The sequence below is a fragment of the Podarcis cretensis genome (genome assembly GCF_951804945.1).
Source record: "Podarcis cretensis genome assembly, chromosome: 4".
NCBI classification, from domain to species: Eukaryota; Metazoa; Chordata; class Lepidosauria; order Squamata; family Lacertidae; genus Podarcis; species Podarcis cretensis.
The window spans coordinates 95,243,431-95,258,348 of NC_137173.1; the positions used below are offsets into that span (position 1 = coordinate 95,243,431).

At 41.9% G+C, this 14,918-nt stretch overlaps 1 protein-coding gene across 2 annotated transcripts in view; it reads left to right on the forward strand.

Annotated features, from left to right (window-relative positions):
* The window catches only part of GPC6 (glypican 6), an 802,940-nt gene that overhangs the window by 761,840 nt on the left and 26,182 nt on the right, over positions 1–14,918 (forward strand). The window contains exon 7 of one of the 2 annotated variants that reach the window (XM_079972771.1): positions 6,993–7,022. The exons of the other annotated variant lie outside the window; for it this stretch is intronic. Coding sequence (XP_079828897.1) covers positions 6,993–7,022 — 30 coding nt within the window. The remainder of the gene's footprint in view (positions 1–6,992; positions 7,023–14,918) is intronic. 2 annotated transcript variants of the gene reach the window in all.

The following is a 14,918-nucleotide window of genomic DNA, read 5'->3' on the forward strand; positions in this document are numbered from 1 at the left end:
GACTTCTGTCACGGTGTTCCGTTGCATCAGAAGCGGTTTAGTTCCTGGATGTTTCACCTTCTATTGATCCCTGTGCCACCATTTTATTTCTCACTGCCACCACCCAGGCCCTACCTGGTACAATACTGAGTCCAGTCAGGGCTAAATTGGAACATAAACTTTTGTTTATTTATTGCAGTTTAACAAGTGTGTGGTTTCATAAACGGTATCGGTCAATTACAATCATGGGGTGCCTATCCAGACCTATAACTTCCGCTACCTGCTCTCACTCACTAAACCACCTCTCAGATATTTACTTGTCTGCCTAGCTCCTAACTGTTCCTGACTCAGCTTATTTCACTACACTAATTCAACCTACCCACAAACTCTATCCCAATTCACTCCCACTCCAACCACCTCCCAACGAACTCCTCCCAGAGCTGGTTTTATAGTCCCTCTGACTCCACCTCCCTGGGTCCTGATTGGGTAACCTGTTTAACTATTTCACCTCCAGCACTCTCATATGTTAACGTCACAGCCACATGACCCGGAAAGCTGTCTGTGGACAAACACCAGCTCCCTTAGCCTGAAAGCGAGATGAGTGCCTCAACCCCATAGTCACCTTTGACTAGACTTAACCATCCAGGGGCCCTTTACCTTTTTTTTCTGTCAGAAAGCTGAGAGATGGGGATCCAAGAGACTCTGTCTAGGGGATCTATGCTTATTTACTTGGAAGAAATACCCCCAGATAGTTCATTCTAGCCCTGCACAGAAAAGCAGCAAGGAAAAAGACTATTATAGCACTAGCAGAAGCCAGCAGATCAGGGATGCTCAAACTGTGACCTTCCTTATGGTCACTCCAGCTCCTGTCAGCCTCAGCCATCATGACAAATAGTCAGGGATTATGGGAGAAGCAGGCCAATAACCTCTGGAGAACAACAGTTTCCTTCTCCCAGATTTACTGGCTGCTGCTACTAGCAAACCAATCTCCACGATACAAACTCCAAATGGCAAATCTATGCTGCAGATTTAAAACATTCCCACAAATTTGCCATGCAGCTCACTAGTCATAATATATTACTCTTAAGATGAAATGGCGAGCACAGCTTTTCAACGGAGAAATCCGTTTCTGTCCATGAGAAAATTGAATGCGCCCAAAACTGAAACAAGTAATCCTGAGCCTGTCAAATTAATGTGCAATCACTTCAACTCCCAATTAACTTTACAATACACTCATTTTTACAGCTCCTCTCATAATTAAATAAGCACTTATTGTTGTTAAGTGTCCATATGCATAATGTATCTTCGCTCGCTAAACTTTAATTAAGGAATTCATGTTTCAAACAAGTTGGGACACAAAACTTATTTCACAACTACATTAAACATATGAATCAGTGTTCTTGTTATCAATGCCTTCAACCATCGGGTACTTTTCTTTTGTCCCCTCAGACCAAAAAAAAAAAAAAGTTTTTTGACACTCCCTTCTTCTCAAAAATGACTCTTTACATGCAAAATATAAAAGTGATGCTGTTATGTGCGGTACATAAAAGCAGCTCTTGACTTTCATTGTGAAAGTCTGCATATTTTACCCTCTATCTTTTTTTACTGTTTTCTAACTCTGCAGCCTATTCAAAGAGTTTCAACAGACAAAGCTGCAATAACATTTTATTACAAATGTGCAAATATGAAAGGGATTCGTAACACTTACATGTCTTAGCTATTCATTTACACTTTAAAAAAAACAATCAGAAGAAGCATGTTGCTGGGGCTATTGGTTGTCACGCACAATCATTTTGAGAATTAAAAATATGGAATCACAGAGGTGGAGAAGTCTTGAGGCCATCAAGTACAACCCTCTGCTTAATGCAGAAAATTCAGTGCCAGAGCACTCTTCTGAGAGAGGAAGAGTGGGTTATGAATTTAATAAAATCAATCAATCAATCAATCAATCAATCCCCAAGAGATGGCTGTCCAGCCTCCGGTTGAGATCTCTAGATTATTTTTTGCTGCTGCTGCTACTACAGCTACTACTACTATTATTATTATTATTATACCACCTTTCATTTCAAAAAGAAATACGAGGGTGGTTCACAAACAAATAAAACCAATAGTAAAATGACAATAATAATAAAACTAATTAAAAAAAAGCTGCTGTAATTAAAATACATAGTAAAACGGCTACATTAAAGCATCCACAATTAACATATGTAGGATAAACAAGCCAATCAGGGAAATGCTTTCAAGAAATGTTTTCAAGAGCCGGCGGAATGCCAATGCTGATGGGGCTTCCAGTTTTTCATCAGGGTAGGGATTCCACAGCACTGGTGCTATCAGTAAAAAAGGCCCATCTATTACCTATCTGTCTACACATGCACACACATATTCAAATCTGAATTTGTGAAAACAACAAACCTCTTGGTCTTTTCCAAGACTTACAGTGATAACAGATGCAGTAATGTCCATGATTAACAAATCTTTCAGACTTCTAAGCTTAAAAGCACATAGGTAACCACTGTTCAGTCAGTTGAGAAAACCCTTCTCCCTCCCTTTAACTGGGGACATGGAATTTTCAATTTGAGGTGGATAAATTAAATTAGGGCTACAAATTTTTTATTCTTATTGTGGATTAGGAGCATTCTTAGAGTGGGGGCAATGGCAAAATAATGATAATGGTGGTTATGAATATAATACTGTTGAATACATCTGAAATCCTGGGCTTTCATTTTTTTTTTTCAATACAATTTTTATTAATTTCCAATTTTTAACAAACACAAAAACAACATAAAAACAAACACAAAAAATCATAATTTCTTTACCTTATTTCCATAAACCTCTTTTCTCGGACTTCCCCATACCTTCCCCTTTTTGCATCCTTTATTTTAACAATTGTTCAACAACCCTTTTAGCCAATTAAATATAAATTCATTCTCCTTTTCAATTTCACCCTAAACTAGACACAATTTACCGCTGTAATTCTACGTCTTCCTCTCCCTCAGCATTTTAGGTAAAGGTAAAGGTACCCCTGCCCGTACGGGCCAGTCTTGACAGACTCTGGGGTTGTGTGCCCATCTCACTTAAGAGGCCAGGGGCCAGCGCTGTCCTGAGACACTTCCGGGTCACGTGGCCAGCGTGACATCGCTGCTCTGGCGAGCCAGAGCCGCACACGGAAACGCCGTTTACCTTCCCACTGGTAAGCGGTCCCTATTTATCTACTTGCACCCGGAGGTGCTTTCAAACTGCTAGGTTGGCAGGCGCTGGGACCGAGCAGCGGGAGCGCACCCCGCCGCAGGGATTCGAACCGCCGACCTTTCGATCGGCAAGTCCTAGGCGCTGAGGCTTTAACCCACAGCACCACCTGCGTCCCTTCTCAGCATTTTAGCACTCCTCAATTTTATAGTAGCTCTTAAGATATATTTTAAACTTCTTCCAATCTTCTTCCACAGTCTCTTTCTCTTGGTCGCGGATTCGAAATCCTGGGCTTTCAAACCCATATATATAGATATATATATATATATATATATATATATATATATGTAAAACCTTCCGGAATGTGTCTTTACTGGTGAAATAATGAACATCTGGCAGCTCTAATACAGAAGTCTAATCTTTCCAATCAACTTGGCAGAAAATGGGTAGAAGAATAAGCTGCCAGGTCCATAGGGTCTGACTTTTCAATTTGATAAATCTAGAAAAATTGTGCTTATCCACACTTAGCCAATACGGATACAGGTGTGCATCTGAATGTGCAGTTCTAATCATACCGTAGTGCTAATTTCACCCCATGGAACTGACTTCAGGTGCCTATGGATGCTTCCACATCAGTACTTAATACATTAAGAATAGGGAACCCAAGGCAAAATGATGTTGTACTACAACTCCTATAAACCCTAATGGGACTTCAGTCACCCCAATGGATGGGGCTGGGCTGGTAGGAATCTGCATCCGAAAACATCTGGAGAGCCACCAACTCATTGGGGCAGCATTGGGGCCATTGAGTTGGATCCACACATAGACTTAGAGGAGACTCACTGATTGTAGTGTTAATTAGTCCCATTGACTTTAATGGTTCTACTCATTAAATAAAACTTCCTGGAGTCTTAATCAAGGGCAGAAAATGCAACTAGCATCCCCTGCCCCCTTTCATTTACAACCATAAATAAGCTGTAAAATGATTTGCCATGTCCCCACCGGAGACATTTTCTTTAAAAAAGAAAAGAAAACCCTTTAAAGATGGGTTTATTCTTCATTCTACAATAGGAATAGGTATTTTTAAATGTGAAAAACACTATTGTATAGACCAAGTGCAATATCTTCTTTGTGTGTTTTACCAGGCAGGAGTCAGCTTAACCACTGTAAATTCATAAGACAGGCTGACAAAATGGGGGATAAGTGACGGCTTGAAGCTGTGCTACATACCAGCAGCTTGACTCCAGGATCATTTTAGAACAACTCATGTCTGTCTTTCCTAAGGATTTGCAGGAGCTATATTGGGCGGCTGGTCCTAGGTGTCTGAAAGGCAAGCAAATCTCAGCATAAATAAGGCAATCTGCTCTATGCATTCCCATTAACTTGCAGCGACAAATTTAGCTTTGTGTGACTCTGCCAGATTCTTTTCTGCATTTCTGCAGAAACAGCAGGCAAATAACCAAGCTCCCCGCTTAGCCATATGCTACAGCTAATGGTTATTTCTTCCCCCCCACCCTCCCTGGGTAGCTTATGAATGGGAAAGCCATGTGTCGCTATTCATCTTTATTTATTTATTTTAGTTATATATTTATGGAACTTGTAAACTGAGCCCTCATCCCAAAATGGATTTCGGAGCAGTAGACATTTAAAATCTACAATAATAATAATAATAATAATAATAATACAAAGCCAATGTTAAACATCAATATCATAAAAGTGAGAGGAATAAAACCAGTCAACCAGCTGAAAATATACGGTAATAATTTAAAATTAGGCAAATAAAAAGGTGCCAAAAGGAACTCATTGTCAGCGCCAGGATTGCCCTTCTCAGGAGGGCATTCCAAAGCTGGGATGCTACCACAGAGAAAGCACTCTTTTCTGCATATGTATAACACACTTCTCCAATAGCTGGAACATAGGAAAGTGCCTCCTCTGGTTATCTTAATGCATGGCCAGCTTGATATGGGAGGAGGTGCTCCTTCAGATATTTGGGGCCCAAGCTCTTTAAGGCCCAAACCAGCACCTTGACATTGAACAGGAAGCAAGTATGGTTCCCTCAGAATGGATGTGGTTTGGCTCCATCAAGAAAAACCATCTGGGGTTCTGTACAAGTTGAAGATTTCAAACCGCAGCCCCACATATCGCACATTATAATAATTCAACCTGGAGATTACCAGAGAATGGTTTACTGTAGCCAGGCTATCCTTATCCAGGAAAGGTCACCACTGACCAATGAAGCAAAGCTAGTCAAAGGTGCTGTGAGCCACTTGGGGTTCCAGTGACAATGCTGGATCAAGCTATTTATCTGCTCCTTTGCAGGAGTGCAACCCCACCCAGAAAAGTTAACACAGCAACTTTCCAGACCAGGAAACTATCGACCCACAGTGCTTGTCTCCTCAAGATTCAGCTTCAAATTACTGGTCCTCATCAAGTCCAGATAGTAATTCAGTACCACCATAGCCTTACCTGACTTTGATGACAAAGTGAAATAGGGTTAGGTGTCATCTAGATACGAATGACATCTCCCTCTAACTTTGTAAGCCACCTCACTCAGCAATTTCATTTCAGGTTTCATTTAGCTGTCGTGATCAAATGAGCAATCTTCTAGAATCCACAAAGAATGTCCTCTGTGCTTTTGAGACTTCAGGAATCAAGAAGCTCAAACGTCAAAGTCCCAGTAGTGCCCACTTCCAAAACCTTCACAAATCACAGTGAATAGACCAAACCCCGAATCTCCCAGATTAATATTTAGACATTCAATGCAGTTAGTCCCAGGGCGCAGCATAATCCAAAAAGCTGAACCTAAGCAAGTCCCAATCTGGTCCATAAATGAATGGGAGACCACTTGAGAATTCTAAGTCTGCCACCTTGCCCTTCATTGTGAAAGAAAGATGGGGTATAAATGTCACACTAATGATTGTGATTTCATCTTTGAGTAGCAGCACAGGACAATCTGAACTGGTTCCAACTGGTGAGAAAGAAAGAGACAGACAGAGCGTTACCTGAAGCAGAACAAAACAACAAAACAATTGATTGCAACTAACCCAGAATAGGACCAAAATAAACGCAAGGGCTTTGGAAGAAAACTGCCTTTGAGGCCTCCCTGATAATATACGGCCAAATTGTTTTATATTGATTTATCATAACACACTCCAATACCAGGCAGCATGGAGTGGTTAAAATGAAGTGAGAGACACCCCTGCCATCATCAAAACATCAGTCTTTGTCAGAATGTCACCTTTTAAAGAGAAGAGAGAGTGCAAAATGGTCACCTGTGTTTATGGTGCACAAAAGTTCAGAAACCCTGATGTATCTTCACTGCAGTCTGAGTTTCTAAAAGTGCATGCATCTAATAATTTGCTGCCCCAATTTTATTTCCATTAAGGTCTTAAGCAGGAAGTGTCTGATATTATTATTGTGGAAATATGCCCCTTTCTGTTTAGCAGAAGAGACTTTGATAACTTTGGTAGGAACTGGGGATGGGTGAGTGGTGGGACACAGAGATTAATGGCAGGAGGAGAGAAAAATTATGAATTCTGTTATTACATTCCTGAGAGTTTGTATTCTGAAGTATTTAGCATTAGCCCTATAGAAAAGTTAAAACATGCGCTCAATTAAAAATAGAACAAAATAAAAGCTAAATGTGAGACAGAGGTGGTTTGGGGCTAATTGGATATGTGTATATTGTCAGCCATAATTAAATAAGTCCCATTCACAGTGGTTTGCCAATACTGATACACTATCTTCTTTGCAGCTGTCTTCTCTCTATAACCTAACACTTTGTCTTGAATTATTTTCTTTTCTTTTCTCTCTCTTTTGCTTCCCAGAGGACTATCTGGAGGACAATGCAACATGGTGTAAGCTCTGGTATTCTTATTCTTGACTTTCATATCCATTCGCCTGTTTCTGATTTTGCTGTGCAAACTCCATCTAGTATCATCTGTGTCACGTTCCCTTGGCTTTCCTGCAAAATGAGTTCATTTCCAGTTTTCAGAAATCTCAGTGTTTGGAACGGGTGATTTGGGTTCTTTTCATCACCCCTCATTTCCCAGAGTGGCTTTCATCTAAGTCAGTGTTTCCCAAACTTCTAATGACTGAAATAATGTGTTGTTTTTTTCTTCTGCCTTAAAATTCAAATGACACACCAGTCATACAGCTGTACCGATTTCCTTTTAGACTGCGTTGTTACTCCTCTTGAGCACCCAACTAAATGCAATGCCATCCAAACAATTGTGTTAATGGCTTTTAAAAAATAAATTGTGGACAAGGAGCCTCTGAATCTGATTGGGACTCTGGTGTGGGGAATAGGGGGTACTTTAACCCTTTGGCCACCGCAGTGGTTGCAAATCTCCCTGTATGGAATTTCCTTTTTCCAAAGCCATTTATGTAATTGCTCATCTCGTTTGGCCCTCAGGTGTCTCCATCCTCTGCATGAATCTGCAATTGCTTCAATCCATTCTAACTGTTGCAGACTCTTTAAATGATCTGGAAAGGCCTGCGTGAAGTAAAACTTAGTTTCAGCAAGGCTCCAAAGTAAAATTTCATATTTTAGGATAGTGGGTAGATAGTTCAATTGGAGAAATACAAGATTCAGTAAACTTCAAAGGTACATGCCCTCCCACAAGCTACATTTAATTTATTGAAAAAAGGGAGGGAAATAATAGAAATATATCTTATGTTATTTTTAATGCATCATAAAAAAAACCTATAGCAATGGAATCAACATGGTACTTATTTCACAATGGGATTTGTACCTTTGACTTGCATACCTAGTGCACAAGCTCATTTAATTTATTGTTTGTAGCAATCGTTTCTCTGTTCGTATAACCAGTGTTTATTTCTGAGCTGGATGGGGCGGGGGGGAGGGGGAATAGGTCATGGTAAGAATGAAGTCTGAAATACAGGCAATTTCTTACTTTCCATAAGGACTCAATCAGCGAATGCCAGAGCAAGATATTCATATTTATGTGTCATGTACTTCTGAAAAGTGATTTCACAGCTCCTGTGCTACCTTTTCCTGACTACTGCTTTTCCTCTTTTACCAAGGGTTGTGGAATAGAATCTATCCATCTCATAGGCTGGGCGCCACCCAGAAAAACATAGTATATTCTCTTGTTAGGCTTATGTAGTCAAGCAACTTTCATAACAGGAAAGTCCAAGCGGGAACTATGGCAGTGCTTAATTTCAAAAACTGGTTTAGTTGATGTCAGACTCCAGAACTTCTTACAGTTGCTTGGTGGGTCAGGGAACAGCTATGACGAGGAATTCCTTAATGTCATCCACTTAAGCTGGCCATTTCTCTAACTGTTGCATCACCAAGCCAGGAGGAAGTGCGTTGTGTTTGAAGGAGGGATGAATTTGAGTCAGCTGCCTGGGGCACATCAGCACACTTGTCTCAATAGAATACATTTAATCAGTCTGCAGTCACCATAATCCTCCAGCCACATTTCATTTACAGTTAGCTGGTGTATTGCAATGTAGCAAAAAAAAAAAAAAAGGAGGATTTTTCTCTAGCATCGCTGCTTAAACCTGCACACATACAGTATGTCTGAGTCAGGAAGTATATTAATACTCTAAATATACAATTTGTCTCTCAAGCATTCACAGAATATAAAGTAGAATAAATTCATATTTAATGAATGCAAATGACGTCTAGTATCTTTAACACCACGGGACGGATACAGCCTTTCCCACAATTCTTCTTCATGGGTATATGTAGCTGTGAATACGGAATACTTAGATGTGACAACAGAATATGTTAAAGGGGCAAGACCTTGCATGGTCTCAGTCACACCTCCAAGTCAGAAAATAACAGGTTGAAAACAAGCCAATGATGTAAACGTGCCAATATTTTCACACTGCTGGGTTGCTAAGCTGCTGCAGGTGCCATTTCCTCATGCATAAAATGGAACATATCGTGGATGAGATCACAACAGAGGATCTGATCTCAGTCAAAGCATACAGTTTCCATTTAGCAACCTCTGCCTGTCTGTCTGTTCTCTCTGTAAGAGACAGTGATGGAGTTGAACGCCTTAAGAAATGTTCTTCATAAAAGGGAGCCCCTGTGGTCATCCTTAATCAGGGGTGTAGCACATCTTCTTGAATGTGAAGAGTGATCCCTAATCTTAATCATGTTTTCCCTGCAACATAGTCTCTCACTGTGCTATTCCAGAGAAAAACTGATGTTGACAGAACACGGTTTCCCCATTCAAATGAGCCATGGGCAAATGTGGGGTCTCAATCCTGGCCTACCAAACAGAAGAACAAGATTGGCCAACTAGAATTCCAGCTACCAGCTACTTTTGTCAGAAGGCTACTTTGACTGGGAGCAGAGCCGTCTTTCCCATTGGGTTTACTGGTGCATTGTGCCAGGGCGCCGGTCTCTCGGGGCACCCCAGCGAGTGGGGGAGCTATGCGGCTTTGCTGGCAGCCTCCCCTTTCCCTCCTGCATGCCTGCCAGCTGTGCCCTGTCAACCATATGGCTGGCAGCATGCAGCTTCCTTCCCAAGCCCCCGCAGGAGGAGAGCGATCCCTGCAGAGGCTTGGGAAAAGGTTGACAACTCTGGGAAATGGGGCATGGGGCACTGGAGGGATCTTTGCACCACGTGCCAGATATGCTTAAGACAGCCCTGACTGGGCGGTAGGAAGTGGTGAGCCACCTACAGTTCTCCTCACCTCACATTCTCTGCCACAGCTGCCACTCTCTTGTCAGAAATTACACTGCAGCATTATGCACTAACTGCAGTTTCTGAACCAAGGCCAAAGGAATGTCATTGGAATTCTACTCAATATTGATCCAGAGTAGATTCCAATGTATCGTTAGCAGAGTAAAAACTTAAACACGTTGCAGGATTCCCAAAAAGTAGACCAGATGCAATTAATATTTCATCCAGCAGAGCTTTAGTGCTACTGAAGGCAAAATGAGCGTAATGGTCACAAATCCAATACATTCAGGATTGGCACTGTCCATAAGAAATCCAGTTGCAGCAGACTTAACTTAAACTTGCAATAACTTATAATACGTCTAGAACTTAGCACTAAGCATACAGAACACCACACCAGAAGGAAAAGAGATAGAAAGTGAAAGCGAGTGAAACCCAGGCTCCTCCTGGCCTGTTATTATAGTCAGCATGACCTTGACAGAAAGAGATAAGAGAACCATTTAAACCAGCTGTACTCAGCTTCTCTGAAGGAATAACCCAAACACCATGAACCATCTGCTTGTTTCTTTCGCACAGAGAAGCTTCCAGAAGCTTCCAGAACCCTCTTGAATTAATTAGAACAGGAAAGATCTCTACACATCAGATCAATACTTTCTGTACAAAGAAATGCAAACTGACAAGGAAGCCCCACGGAGAGTTCATTACAGTAAACCAGTCTTGAAATCACCAGTGCCCGGACCACTGTGGTCTACAAATGGCCTCAGCAGGTTAAAAACAACACCTGGTTTGAAGCATGAGGGCAAAGGGTTCGGAAACCCATTGCCCTTTGGGCCTGATACCTATCTCAAATTGTAGATTTGGTGGCACCAGGTCCAGTGTCTAAAATAAACAACAATCGCAGAGGTTCATGTGATGCTCAGTTCCTCCATAAGAGAACGTCTCACAGATGAAGGCTGAACATTACCCTTATTTCCCAAGATTCTGACAACTGCAGACAGCAGTGTTAAAAGTCGAGCTGAATCCTGCAAGAGAAAGTTTACCCGTTTGATATCAATGGAGAAGGATGTCCCAGCAATATTAGATTAGATGCTGGATGGTTTTTTTCTCCCACTCATAGCTTATTACTAGATTCAGTTGACAAGGAGTTAGATAACAATGGCTTTCGTAATCTTGCAGAGACATGCATGCACGCACACCTTTTTAAACTGCAATATTATTCCAAAAAGCAGCCAACTACGTTCACATTATGCTAATTCTGATGCTTTGCTGCTGTTTAGCATATGAAGGTGCCGAACTACTTCACCACAACGCTACTTAAATTCTGATGTTTCATAAGAACCGCTGTCCAAAAGAAACTGGTCGTTCAGCTGGCGATTTTTAGCAATATTCTGCTGTAATAACACCCATGAATCTCTGGAGCTAGGTTTCCTCGCAGCCTTCTTCTTTGGTTAAAGAAAAAAACTGCTGATCGTAAAATAACTCCTCTCTAAATCTCTTCCGTAGAGGAACCTGTTACTCCCGGTTTAGTTCTCTTCAGTTCTGGTAGGTTTTCAGTTCAGTAATAGTAATTATAAAGAATGAATACATGAAACAACTGAATAGACTGCCCAACACTGAGGAAACTTGAGTCTTTGAAAACAAAAGCTATGGTGACAACTGACCTTTTCTGTAAAATGGTAACAAGGGAAAAGGCTCTCCCCTAAGGTATTCAGTAAATTTTCGAGCATACAGTACCCCATCTGCATTCTGAAGTCCTCCCCAGGGAGGACTGTACCACCTCTTTTTCTCAATGTCTGAACTGGCTTCACAATTCTTATTGTTGGTTTAGTATGGGCATAGCAAATGTTTCAGAATTTTGCTTTTATTTAACCTCATTCTAGATCAGCAAAATTGGAGGCAGTGACTTCCCTCCGACAGAGGGAAAGCAGGGAATGACACTGGCGACTCACACTCGGTTGGGAATGTAAATCTCATTTGACAACGCTGATGTAGTGTGTGTCGAAATCATTCCAGGAAGAAGTCGCTTGAGAACCAGGGTGAATATGATAAGTGAAATTAAATCTCTTTGCTGCCGTCTGAATTTATCGCAGACAAAGAAGGCCAGAGCTGCAAATGGAAAACCCCGGTTCATCTATCCTCCTGATACTAGTTCTCCCAAGGCATTTTCAGCTTTTTGGTTTTAACAGATGCACTGCTTGAGTAGTCATAACAGAAATGCGCTGCGGAAGATTTTGCCTTTGACAGACACAGTCATAACAGGAAGTTGGTTTACAGCAAATGAAAAGTGATTTCCCAAGCCAAACATATAGCCCCTAATACATTTCTCTTTGGCTCGTAATGGACATTTGACACTTTATGGACTACTAGGGATGTTACTAGTGCTTAGAGAAAAAAGTCAGATACTAAAACTAAAGGGATTTATTTACTTTTGCCGCGAGACTTGTTCTCTCCGTGAACTTTCAGGCAAGCCCCAAAAGGTGAGCAATGGTACTGAACTCATGAAGATGGCCAGAGAGAGTGAAGTGGACTCTGCACACACATTAAAAAAAAATGTTGTGAAAATGCTTTTTAAAAAAATGTTTTGAAAAAATGTATTGAATTTGCCATAGCCCGCCATCACCCTCTACTGTCACACTTGTACTGTCACACTTTACAACACGTTACAAAAAGGTTTTATTTGCAGCTGTGTAGCTGAGTCCAGAGAGGGACGCGGGTGGTGCTGTGGGTTAAACCACAGAGCTAGGACTTGCCGATCAGAAGGTCGGTGGTTCGAATCCCCGCAACAGGGTGAGCTCCCGTTGCTCGGTCCCTGCTCCTGCCAACCTAGCAGTTCGAAAGCACATACAAGTGCAAGTAGATAAATGGTACCGCTGCGGTAGGAAGGTAAACGGTGTTTCCGTGCGCTGCTTTGGTTCGCCAGAAGCGGCTTAGTCATGCTGGCCACATGACCCGGAAGCTGTACGCCGGCTCCCTTGGCCAATAAAGTGAGATGAGTGCCACAACACCAGAGTCGGCCATGACTGGACCTAATGGTCAGGGGTCCCTTTACCCTTTTCTTTAGCTGAGTCCAGAGTCCTTCCCCAGCCATTTGAAGATGTCTAGCATTGAATAGAGATGCTATTGCATTGTTCACACCACACCTTTCTCTCCACACTTGCAGAGTTGGCTCTGGGTTTTTGTGTAGGTCTTTTCCCCTCACGTCCTCACATCACATCGGCTTGCACCCACTGTGCCTGGGTGGTCCCTGAGAACTATCCCCTGGACCAAACCTCCTAGAAGCAGATGTAGCCAGGAGATGTTTACTTGAGAGGATGAGACCTTGGCCTTCTGGGGCCTAACTGGAATATGCCAGTTTATTGTCATTCTGATTATGGCAGTGACATCATAGGAGACCATTACCTCCAGATCAGATGGTCCTGCCATGGTTGCTTACAAGGCAATTGATTCGGTGAACCAGTTGATTTTGAAATGGCCCAGCCCTGGTGATGTGGGCAGTGACTGTCTGCTGCTTCCAGCTGCCTAGAGAAATGCAGTGGTACCTCTGGTTACGAACTTAATTCATTCCGGAGGTCCGTTCTTAACCTGAAACTGTTCTTAACCTGAGGTACCACTTTAGCTAATGGGGCCTCCCACTGCTGCCGTGCTGCCGCTGCGCGATTTCTGTTCTCATCCTGAAGCAAAGTTCTTAACCCAAGGTACTACTTCCGGGTTAGCGGAGTCTGTAACCTGAGGTGTTTGTAACCCGAGGTACCACTGTAACTGTATTTTCCATTGTGGCATCTGCTTCAGTATTGCTAGCAGAAAGTAGTGAAAAGGTGTGGCTTCTCATTGTCCTTCTTCTTAAACCCACATGTATGTATTACAGGAGGTGATAGCAGGATCTCAGTACTGGGAGAGACGTTTTATACATGCTCAGATATCCGTAGACTTTTGGCATTGCTTCCCCGAACCCTGATTCTCCGTTTGCAGCCATCACTGACAACTAGACCCATTTTGATGTATACTGAGAGAAAGCCAACCTGGTTCAGAGTCATCTTCCCCACTTGTGATGTCTTTCATATGATTCTGAGAATGAAGAAGCATGATTTGTCATTGTACAGAAATGTATATGCATGCAGTTATGTCCCAGCTTGGAGCTTATGGCACTGATTGCAAAAAGAGGAGCCTTGGGGTCAGCCAGATGTTCAACTAACTCTGGCGTTAACTGAAGTACTGGGAACCATGATTTTTGCACACCACACATGAATGCTCCTGGGCTGAATCTGGTGCACAGATACTCCTGTACATGCCCTATTTGAATCAGTAGATTTGACTGTGCAAAACTGATGACAAGACTGCATTCCTAAGTGCCTTTGGTCAAAAGGTGCAGAAAGTCAAACGCAAAGTTTCTCACTTGAGTAAGAGCTAGCAGCCTTTGTTTGAAAACTGCAAAAAGCCAAATGCAAAGGCTCTCACTTGAGTGAAAGCTGGCGGCTCTCTATAAATAAAACATTAAAGATGGATAGGTAATATTTCCTGTATGCAGATTGCCGTTTTATGTCAGTGTATTTGGCAACAGTCTATGTGAAAGCCACCCGTTTAAGATAGATGATGTCTGACTTAAGCCTTAAATATCCATGATATTAAAATCTGGTTAGTATATCCTGTGCAACAATTTATGCAAAGTCACTTGCTTAAGGAATAAGGATGTGGTGTTTTAATTAGAGTCAAGTGACAAGGCAAAAGAGCGGTCCTTGTCTTGTGCTATTTTTGGAGCAGATTTGTATGGCGGTGGTCTGGAACTGACATCCATCCCCTTAAACCCACCTCTGTTTTCTGTTTCAGTCTGTAGCAGACACTATCTGTATGTCAAGGGGATAGAAAACAGCCAGAGCTACACTCCCCCTTTCAAATTCCCTTGATTAAAATGGGACAGTTAAGGATGTGCATCTCACCCACTGATTTCAGCTTTGGCTAGATTGTCTGTAGCCATGGTGGACAGAAACTTTGCTTTTGAAAGTTTTTTTAATAAAAAAAACCCCAGATATTTAACATTTTCTGAAAGAGTCAGCACATTTTATGCTAGTAAATTGCATTTCACCTAGGGCAGTT